General features: G+C 36.7%; 1 protein-coding gene across 1 annotated transcript; it reads right to left on the minus strand.

Annotated features, from left to right (window-relative positions):
- Positions 1-508: 508 nt before the first annotated feature.
- LOC308701765 (bactericidal permeability-increasing protein-like) lies at positions 509-8279 on the minus strand. Its single transcript, XM_081384191.1, has 8 exons — positions 8205-8279; positions 4607-4724; positions 2538-2631; positions 2344-2457; positions 1863-1997; positions 1525-1585; positions 1390-1441; positions 509-1286 (listed from the first exon to the last, which is right to left on the minus strand). Exons 2-8 carry the CDS (start codon positions 4710-4712, stop codon positions 1135-1137), a joined length of 714 nt encoding a protein of 237 aa, XP_081240317.1. The 5' UTR covers positions 4713-4724; positions 8205-8279; the 3' UTR covers positions 509-1134.
- Between the last annotated feature and the right edge of the window lie 3163 nt (positions 8280-11442).

Consider the following 11442-nt stretch of genomic DNA (forward strand, 5'->3'; position numbering starts at 1 on the left):
ACTTATTTGTTGGCCAGTTGTGGTCTGTGCAATAAATATAAAAAGTTCTAAACCAAATATTGTGTTTGTGTTTTATTGTTCCACTATAGTGATGATTATGTTAACAATATATATTGAATTTAATAGGTGTCTCTTACATTGTCCCACAGCAACATTAAAATAGTGTAGATTAGTGTACAATATTTTATAATTATAATTTATATATTTAGTGTCCATTTCATTCATTTTATATATTTAATATTGGGGTCATCCAAGATATTTGATATATTTGAACATAAAAAAAAGAAAGAAAAGTATCTCAATAGTTACTTTCCCAGATAAGTAGTTACTTTTATAATGATGTAATTCAGTTAGTTACTATTTGTGAGAAGTATCTAGTAACTATAACTAATTACTTTTTAAAGTAACATGCCCAACACTGCTAGTATGTAGTTAACGCTGTACGCAGCTTTGCGGTAACAATTGATACAACATAAACTACGTTAATTATTTCAGAGCAAGTCAGAATAAATCCAAATGTAACAATTTATTATTAGTCAGGTAAATGTATCATGCCAATTACATAATCAAGTCAAAGATAATCAATACAATAACATCAAATGCTCAGAGATAAAGAGTAAAAGATGCATACCTGACATTAGATAAAATATATAATGCTGAGCATCCAATTATGGACTGACCTGACTACAATATCACACTGAGCCTCTTGCAAAACCTCTTTAAATAATCAGCCCAAGACAGAAACCTCTTTCAAATGGAAACATGTGCTAACAATGGGAATTTGCTTTAATCACGAGTTTACACCTTTTGAGGGCAGAATCTATTTGCATGAAAGACCCACCCTCCTCTGTAAGGAAGATATCTCTAAACTCCTAAAAGCTTTATTAGCTTTTGGTTTGCTTCTGTGTGGATGAGAGCGTTGTACTGATATTTTCATTAGATATTTTCAAATGCCAAACATGTATATTGTTGTATGATAATTGTTCATATTAAACCATATAGATCTTTGGGTGGATTTCAGGTTATCCTGCATGAGGAGAGAAGGGATGGGTGATGAGGAGACTGTAAGAGTGAGGTGTGAACTGCTCGGTGTGGTTCGTATCAGATGGCATTGGTACTTATGTAAGAGAGTGTTTAAATGTTAATTCTCAGGAGAGTCTTTGTTTCTTCGAGGAGTCGTCGTTTCTTCCGTCCGTTCCGGCTTACAAATCTTAGCTCAATGCCGTCTTTAGAGATGACAGCAGGCTCCATGGAGAAGTCCATCCCAGTAAATTCAAGTACTTTGGCTAAAATTAGAGGGTCACAACAAAAAGAACAATTATTTTGAATGTCATGAAATTATTTTTGTAATCATCGCAGTCAGTGGTTAATAGTGTTTTTTCATAGCACCATTTAATGTTGCCAGCTGGGTGTTAAGGATGGTTTCCATCTTGGAACAGACCTGAAACAGCAGATAGTTAATATTGACATGGAATGAGACTCTTGATTTCTGTTGTGAACAGTGAATGTTCAGTGATTTCCTACCAGCTTTTGAAGAAACCAGGTCAAAAAGGGAACTCTGGGAATTTTATCAAGTAACCACGATCTGTAAATACAATATTTTAAAGTGTTAGTTCTTATAAGCTGTAAGCTAATTTGTTTGAAATTCTGTGACATATCCTCTGGGAACATAAACCAGAATAAATTGGTCTATTTTTAAATGTTATGTGATATTTGCAGAACTTACAACCCAATGGATAAACTTCTGTTTTATTATTGAACAAACAAATCCTGATTTAGCTAAATCTGCAAATATCACATAACATTTAAAAATAGACCAATTTATTCTGCTATTTGTGATGTGGTGAGCTGAACAAAATTACCCGGTGTTGACTTCGATAGTTCCAATTTTTGCTTCACAGTTTTCTATGCTGAGTTTTAGGTGGCCAGTTTTTTCATCGCTTTTGAATGCAACAGTGGCAGTAATGGCCAGTGCATCCGCATCCACTTTCACCGGTCTGTGAAATAGAGTTCAGGGCATTATTTCCTCTTCAGAAGCCTCATTTAACTCGCTGTGTATTAACCTCATGTGTCTTTCCACAGACTTGTTGAGGCTGCTCTGAACAGGCTCCAGATACTTTGAAAAGACATATCCACATTAACCAAATAATTTTTTCCATCTGTTAAATTTAGCAAACAAATGTTGCTGGTTTTTTTTTCTTTTTTTTTTTTCTTTTTTTCTCTGTTTATTGTGTGTTTTTATTAAAAATAGAATTGAGTGAAGAAGTTTACCAGTTTGTTACAACTATTCTTTTTTCTAACGATTTCTTTGATGAAAATTTGTGATATCAACATTATACTAACTCTGATCCCTGGTTTCCAGTCACTTGAAATTCGGCACTTGTAATTGTTAAAGTGACTCCAGTTGAAGGAACAAGCTCCTGCACCACTTTAAGTTCATTGATGCGAATCTTCATTCTGTCAAGAAAATATGCACATTTTAATATAAAATATACATTTTATTTAGCAGGAGGATATTGTAGGAACACTGGTCTCACCCTGTAAATTTATACTTTCCGTAGAGAAAGGTTTGTTCTGGAATATCCTTGTCTTGGATGTACTGTTTGAGCATCTCAGTAGCCTTACCTACAACTGTCAAAACAAACAAAATTGTGTACTGCTTAAAGATTAGGTTTTTGGATCTATTCCTTAAATTTTATGACACGAAAGATGCAAACCCATCAGGGATCTATTCAATGAAAACGTGTAGCCTACATGTGATCTGCATGTCCATGTAGTGTTTTGATTATTGAACTACATATTATAAAGATTATTCACAGTTAGACACATGTTAGTCACAGGTCAAAAGTCACAAAATAGAATAGAATATAGAATATAGAACTAGAATATTATTGCAAAAGTTTTCATTTACAAAGTTAAAATATAACTCCCTTCTCCATTTATACTCATGGGAGATTTTAATAGTCATAATAGTCTTTTAATGTTCATCATATGGGGTAGTATCCATGGCAACACTAAATGAATAAGATTTGAAGATGTTATAGAAAATTATGCTCTATGTCTACTAAATGATGTGTCAACTTCTTGAGGACATATACCAAGCAACTGATTTAACAATCTGTCAACCTTAGATATTCTTAGACCTCGGCATGACCGCAGTGGAAATGACAATTTTCCAATTATTATAACCATTAAAGTAGAGGAGAAGAATCAAGCATAACAAAAAAGGTAAAAAGAGAGGATTATGCAATTTAAAAATGCTTATATCAATAGCTAACAATACAGTTCCAAGAACGTCTTCAAATTCAAAATGCAGACAGCTTCCATGGTTTGATGACAAATGCAAAGAAGCTGCTAAAGTGTAAAAAAAAAACTTAAAGACTCTTCTTCAGAAATCCGATCAATATAAATCTTTTTTTTTTTTTTAATTAAGTAGATCACAAGCAAGGAGAACAATAAATTAAGTAAAAAGGGAGCTGAAGAAAAATTGTGGATGCAGTTCATCATACTAGAGTGTTTTAATGTTTAATGTTTGTTTAAAAAAAAAAAAAAACTTTTAAATCTCTCATTATGCTATATTATCACCAAATACTGGATTCAATAGTTTTGTGTACATGAATGTGTGTGTGTGAGTGGTAGCGCAAGTGCTGTATCTTTGCAAGCACAGTGTATATGTGAACAACATGATAAACACGGCACGCTCCTGAAAACTAAATGTTTATCTTATTTTTGATCTCTCCCATTCATTTTCAATGGGTGGTCTAGTGTGATAAATTGTACAGAATATTTTAAAATTTTATTCAGTATTGCCCAAATTCCCCCCAAATGATTTAGGTGCATACGCTCAGATAAAGGAGGCATACAATGCAAAAATAAATACAAAACCTGTGCTAAATGAAAGAAAACAAGTTGACAAAAGTCAATATTAAATCCAATATTTGATAATAATATATGTTACAGTCATGTTCAGTTTATTTTAGGTTCTTGGACTTTCTGTTTTGTTTACATTCTTCATAGATGTTCCTTGTTGTAGTTCCCCAGCACTGATCAGTCAACATGGACACTACTTATACTAATCATCAAAGCTGTTCATCTTTTAGTTAATCATCTCTGTGTATATAAGTTCCTGCTTTTGATCTGGTCCGGTATTGTTTGTGCATACACTGTCTCACACGCTACTGTCACAGTCACCAGCTGGTGTGCCCATGCCATGTTGACCACTAGAGAGCACTCATTCTCTGACCTTTGCCACTCAGCCATGAACTTCAGTCCCCATAATCCTTTGCCTGGACTCATCATGAATATTGCATTCACTTGTTTGTCATTACATTGTTTGTCTACTTACACAATGTTCTCTGTGTCATTTTTCATCAATTGTTGTTGTCACACTGCATGTCTGAGCATTCTGCCTTGTCTCTTGTATTTTTGTGGATTGTTTTTGTTCTGGATTTTCCAATAAAGCTGCGTTTGGATCTTATTAAAGTCTCAGAGCAATCCGTGACCGTGACAGTTACGTATCTTGTTCTGTGTTATTTAAATAAGCCGCGTGTAATATCTTATATTTATATTTAAGATATATACACAGTTATATTTTGCTCACACTTACCTAAATCAAGTCCCGTCTTGGTTAGTATGACTGTAACTCCAGTATTGTCACCTGTAACCACTGGGACCAGAGTCAACAGCACTAGAGTACACCAACAGAACATCATCTTCTCACAGACCTATAAGAGAGACACATGGGTATTTGGTAAGACAAAATAATATTTTTTCCTTGCCAGGATCCTTCCATACATAGACATCCAGACTTCCAGACATACATCTTAAGAGCCCTCACAGGGCAAGGTAAGTGAAGTCTCTCTTGGTCTGCTGACACATGTTGAGGAGGGAAAGCCTGAAAAACTATAGCTTTAGTTGGTACTTTAGGCACATACCCCAGTCTCAGGAGTAAGAAGGATTTGACTGCAACTGGGCAAAACTCTAAGCAGGAGGAGGCAACTGACAGGGCCTGCTAATCTCCTACTCTCTTTAGGGAGGGTAATTTCCAAAAGGAATGCCATTTTGAGCATGAACATTTTCTCAGAGTTAAAGTCCATTGGTTTGAAGGGAGCAAGGGACAGCCCTTCCAGAACCATAATGTTGTGTTGGCTTAAAATGTTATGCTGGGTTAATATGCTCTGCCCACTAGGGGTCGCTACTATCCTGGAGTGTCGAGAGGAAAGGAGTAGAATAAAAAGATGGAGAGTTGAGCTACTGCAGGTTTGTTACTGCTGCTTTTTCTTTTATTAATACAAATGTAAGATACAACACATGGTCAAATCCCAGGCCGGGACCTTCTCATAAGCTGCAGGCCTCATCCTCACGCAGGAAACAAAATAACCAAGTGGTGTCTCCCCAATGCGGAAGAGGATTAGGGCCAGGCAATAATAAAAAAATAAAACCATCTCGAGATTAAACTCATTAAATTTCGAGAAAAAAAGTCGAAATACAATCTTGAGAATAAACTCATTACATTTCGAGAATTAAGTCGTTGTGTTTCGAGAAAAAACTCGTTAAATTTCGAGAAAAAAATGTAAAATACAATATTGAGAATAAACTCATTACATTTCGAGAATAAAGTCGTTGTGTTTAGAGAAAAAAACTCGTTAAATTTCGAGAAAAAATGTAAAATACAATATTGAGAATAAACTCATTACATTTCGAGAATAAAGTCGTTGTGTTTAGAGAAAAAAACTCGTTAAATTTCGAGAAAAAAGTCGAAATACAATCTTGAGAATAAACTCATTGAATTTCGAGAAATACAGTCGTGTTTCTAGAAAAAAAGTCAAAATTAAATGTAGAGAATAACGCATTCGATCAGTGTTCATAACCTACTGATAGAGGATGGCAGAGTTGGATCACTTAGTCAAGCTATATTTTAGACTTTCTTTCAGTAACAAAGAATAGAACATTCTTAGGTCTAGGTCGGCTAGGTCTTTTTAGAAGAAAAAATCAGTCCAATTTGCGCGATGTACACGCTTTTGTCCAACATGAAATTCATCGAGGTTTCGTGGTTTCCCAGGATACCATAATAGGCTACGCATTAATAAACTTGTTAATCCTCAAGGTGTGGAATTTCGACGAAGGAGAGTAGGCTACACTTGCGCTGGCCCAAATGCACTCCAAATGCATAAACTATGATAAATTAAAACCATATGGCATTGCCATTAATGGCTGTATAGATGGTTACAGTAATTACATTCTGTGGATGGAGGCGTACACAACCAACAACGATTAATAATGCGTCTTATGGTATTCTGGGAAACCACGAAACCTCAATGAGGTTGATATCAGTAGGATATGCAATGAACACTGATCAAATGCGTTATTCTCTACATTCTCGAAACACAACGACTTTATTTCTCGAAATTTAACAAGTTTTTTTCTCAAAACACAATGACTTTATGCTCGAAATTTAATGAGTTTATTCTCAAGATTGTATTTCGAGTTTTTTTTTTTCTCGAAATTTAACGAGTTTTTTCTCGAAACACAACGACTTTATTCTCGAAATGTAATGAGTTTATTCTCACGATTATTTTGACTTTTTTCCCCGAAATTTAACAAGTTTTTTTCTCAAAACACAATGACTTTATGCTCGAAATTTAATGAGTTTATTCTCAAGATTGTATTTCGAGTTTTTTTTTTCTCGAAATTTAACGAGTTTTTTCTCGAAACACAACGACTTTATTCTCGAAATGTAATGAGTTTATTCTCAAGATTGTATTTCAAGTTTTTTTTCTCGAAATTTAACAAGTTTTTTTCTCGAAACACAACAACTTTATTCTCGATATTTAATGAGTTTATTCTCAAGATTGTATTTAGATTTTTTTTCTCGAAATTTAACGAGTTTAATATCGAATTATAATTACTTTGAAGGAGCTGTATGTAAGATTGTGGCCAAAACTGGTACTGCAATCACTTTCAAATTACTGTGTATCCCCTCCCCCTCCCCCTGACTCGAGGTTGCCAGATAGGCTGCAAGAACCAGCAGGAATGTAGGCTGACACGTTTGTAGCTGCAGCTGTGGTAACTAGAGCAGAGCTGGCAACCCGGATGCTGAAACACAACTGACTTCGTGATTGGTATATAGGTGGAGGGTGGGGCTTCAACACAACATGACAACATCAACATCAGTTGAGGGCTGCAACTGTCACTTTTAAATGACAATATCCTGGCCGGACTACTGTTGTCAGTGATATAAGTATTTGAAATGAACATGATTTCTTAATGTCTAGTGATATATCAGGGCCATTTTATGATAAATTGAAATACATTTCTTACATACAGCTCCTTTAATCTCGAGATGGTTTTATTTATTTTTTCTTATTGCTTGGCCCTAATCCTCTTCCGTACCCCAAAGACCCATATAGCTTAGAATAAAAAAAAATGATTCGCTTTGGTACTATTTAAAAAAAAAAAAAAAAAAGTGTACATTTTCAAAACTCTTAGTACAAAAATCTGATCACACTTGTAACGCAGATAGTCATTCTTTCAAAACCTGATGTTCAGAGTATTTAATCTGATATCACTGTTTCCTTTCCCTTGTAGAGTTGCAACACTTTTTGCATTTATTTCAGTTACTCAGAGACTATTTGGACTAGACCAACCAAATTTGTATATTTTAAACTTGCATCTGCATGTCTGCTAATTACCCATACCATTTAAAGATGATTATATATGACATATCGTTCACAGTATTTATTTGAATGGAAGAAGTCAGATGTTGCAACTGACCCCGACCCAGCACAACACAACCCAGGGACGGTTGCAACATGTTAAAAATACCTTAAATTTAAGATTTTTGTCTCAATGAGCATAGAATTCTGAAAATATTAACTGTTTTAGGCCTACTATAATATATAAATAATTACAGATGCTATTCAAACTCTCCATATTTCAGTGTCAGACAGGAAGAATTGAACAATTTGCAATGCAACAAACTTTTATTAAACATGCAATTTATTACTTGTTGCAACCGTCCCCAACCCTATCAGCCACGACAGAACATCATGTGCCTGCAAGACACACTGACTTTGACACATGCTAACCATGTCACTTAGAAGTCAACAAACCAATAATTCAAACTAAGTAAGTTTTGATTAATTCATACAAATATCAGGACAGTATGACAAAAATATATCTAATGAAAAAAATTACTTTCATACCTCAAAAACAAGTTTTGTTCAATAAATGCAGCAGCAGATGTTGAATATGTCTACTGTCTTTTTGGTGGGGGGAGGGTCTAACTGTGCATGTTCAGTATGAGTATCATTATTCTAGCTTGTTTCTGATTGGAGAAAAATGACATGTTGCAACCATCCCCTGTTGCAACTGTCCCCGGTCTCCCCTACTCTATCCTTCTCTATGTTCACAAATTGCAACGCACACACACACACACTTTGAAAATAGTGTTTATAATGTAAAAATAATTCATTATATTTGGTTATCCGTATAGGAAATTGCAAATAAGAAACTATACCTGTAGAATCAATATCTATAGAAATCTATAGATGTACCATATGATTCATTGATTAACCATTAAGAACAATTGTATTAAATAATAGACAAATGTATTAACCTGAACGAAAAGAGATGCAAATGAAAAGTTTGATAGTAATAGCATATTGAAAGGCAGTTACTGTTATTGAAACATTTAGATGAAACTCTTATTTTGTGTTGTGAAAAGGATACTTGAAAACTTTTGAAATCAGATATTTGTGTCATTTTAAACTGCTTTATACAGAAGTAATTCAAAAGTATGAAAATACAAATGTAGCTGGTGCACGTGTAAAAGTGATATAAGGTATGCAGAGAAGGCTTAAGAAGGTGTTTGTCCTATTCTATATCTTAAAGTATAGGATAATGTTGAGATGTGCATGTTGTGGATTAAATTGTGTTTTTAGCCTTTATTTCCAAATGAACACATTAACAATCAGTAAGCATTGGTATAGGCCATTTGTTTGATGCAACATTTGCTATCATTTTAAAGGGGTGATATAATGCCTCTTTTTAAAAGATGTAAAATAAGTCTTTGATGATAAGTGTGTATGTGAAGTTTGAGCTCAAAATACCCTACAGATCATTTCTATAGCATGTTAAATTTGAATAAGATTTGAGGGTTGAAGATTTAAAAATCTTTTTGAGGGTGAGCAAAACCCGTTTAAGTGCATTTAAGTGTCCCTTTAAATGCAAATGAGCTGCTGCTCCCGGCACAGAGGGCGGGGCTTCAACAGCTTGTGTGTGTGTGTGTGTGTGTTAGCAGCTCTGATTACCTCACGCAGACAAGCATTTAAAAGTCAGAAACTGTTCTCCCATTTATGTTTAAACGGAGTTAACTATCTTCAAGTCATTGATTAGTATATTCTGTCATGATAATCTATAAAATCGCTTGTGAGCGACATGCTATTGCATTTGTGTTACGTACTGTATTGCAATAAATGTGAAAAGACGGATGTGACAGCTTGAGCTTTAGCCCTTAAAAAGCGATTTCTTTAAAAGCAAATATCTCCCTTTGCTTTGAACTTTGTTACTTTGTAGATGTTGTTTATGCTCAAACAGCAACATTACACACTAACTAAAGTTAGAAAAGTGAAATCATAATCAACCACCCCTTTTAAAAGAACTTTATCAAACTTTATTAAAAGGTAACAAAATATCACCATCACAGATCTCTAGCTATAATACAATGCTTAAACCCTAACCGTGATTCTTATAGCACAATTTCTAAAACTATTAATACTTATTAAAACCCAATTTTGTAACACACACTTTGCAAAACTGTTGATACAATCCACTGCACAGCACTCTTTTTGCGGAACTGTAAACACAACTCACTGCTTTACACTCAATTTCCAAATGATCAACACACTCCAAGCAAAACTATACACATGTATGGCTATTATTTAAACTATTTTGCCAACTGTCTGGCACACTGTCACATGTGAAAACTGTTTTAGATAATTAGTTTAGCCTAAGCACTATAAATAAGCCACAGGTAAGCTGTCGGTGTGGAGTACAATGGAGGGAGCAGGAAGAGTGAGAAGAGTGAGAATTAGAGGAGGCCGAGGAAGAGGACGTGGAGGTGAAGAAGTAGGAGGAAGAGGACATGGAGGTGAAGAAGTAGGAGGAAGAGGAGGAAGAGGACGCAGAGGTGAAGAAGTAGGAGGAAGAGGAGGAGGTAGAGGACGTGGAGGTGAAGAAGTAGGAGGAAGAGGAGGACGTGGAGTTGAAGAAGTAGGAGGAAGCGGAGGTGAAGAAGTAGGAGGAAGAGGAGGAGGTAGAGGAGGTAGAGGATGCAGAGGTGAAGAATTAGGAGGAAGTGGAGGAGGAAGAGGTGAAGAAGTAGGAGGAAGTGGAGGAGGAAGAGGACGTGGAGGTGAAGAAGTAGGAGGAAGAGGACGTGGAGGTGAAGAAGTAGGAGGAGGAGGAAGAGGACGCGGAGGTGAAGAAGTAGGAGGAAGTGGAGGAGGAAAAGGACGTGGAGGTGAAGAAGTAGGAGGAGGAGGAAGAGGACGCGGAGGTGAAGAAGTAGGAGGAAGTGGAGGAGGAAGAGGACGTGGAGGTGAAGAAGTAGGAGGAAGAGGAGGTGGAAGAGGACATGGAGGTGAAGAAGTATAAGGAAGTGGAGGAGGAAGAGGATGTGGAGGTGAAGAAGTAGAAGGAAGAGGAGGAGGTAGAGGACGCGGAGGTGAAGAAGTAGGAGGAAGTGGAGGTGAAGAAGTAGGAGGAAGAGGAGGAGGTAGAGGACGCAGAGGTGAAGAATTAGGAGGAAGTGGAGGAGGAAGAGGACACGGAGGTGAAGAAGTAGGAGGAGGAGGAAGAGGACGTGGAGATGAAGAAGTAGGATGAAGTGGAGGAGGAAGAGGACGTGGAGGTGAAGAAGTAGGAGGAGGAGGAAGAGGACGCAGAGGTGAAGAAGTAGGAGGAAGTGGAGGAGGAAGAGGACACGGAGGTGAAGAATTAGGAGGAGGAGGAAGAGGACGCAGAGGTGAAGAAGTAGGAGGAAGTGGAGGAGGAAGAGGACGCAGAGGTGAAGAAGTAGGAGGAAGTGGAGGAGGAAGAGGACGCGGAGGTGAAGAAGTAGGAGGAGGAGGAAGAGGACGCAGAGGTGAAGAATTAGGAGGAAGTGGAGGAGGAATAGGACGCGGAGGTGAAAAAGTAGGAGGAGGAGGAAGAGGACGCAGAGGTGAAGAAGTAGGAGGAAGTGGAGGAGGAAGAGGACGCGGAGGTGAAGAAGTAGGAGGAGGAGGAAGAGTACGTGGAGATGAAGAAGTAGGAGGAAGTGGAGGAGGAAGAGGACGCGGAGGTGAAGAAGTAGGAGGAGGAGGAAGAGGATGCAGAGGTGAGGAAGTAGGAGGAAGTGGAGGAGGAAGAGGACGCGGAGGTGAAGTTAGAGGAAGAGGA

Source organism: Scardinius erythrophthalmus (genome assembly GCF_964197995.2).
Source record: "Scardinius erythrophthalmus genome assembly, chromosome: 14".
Taxonomy (NCBI): domain Eukaryota; kingdom Metazoa; phylum Chordata; class Actinopteri; order Cypriniformes; family Leuciscidae; genus Scardinius; species Scardinius erythrophthalmus.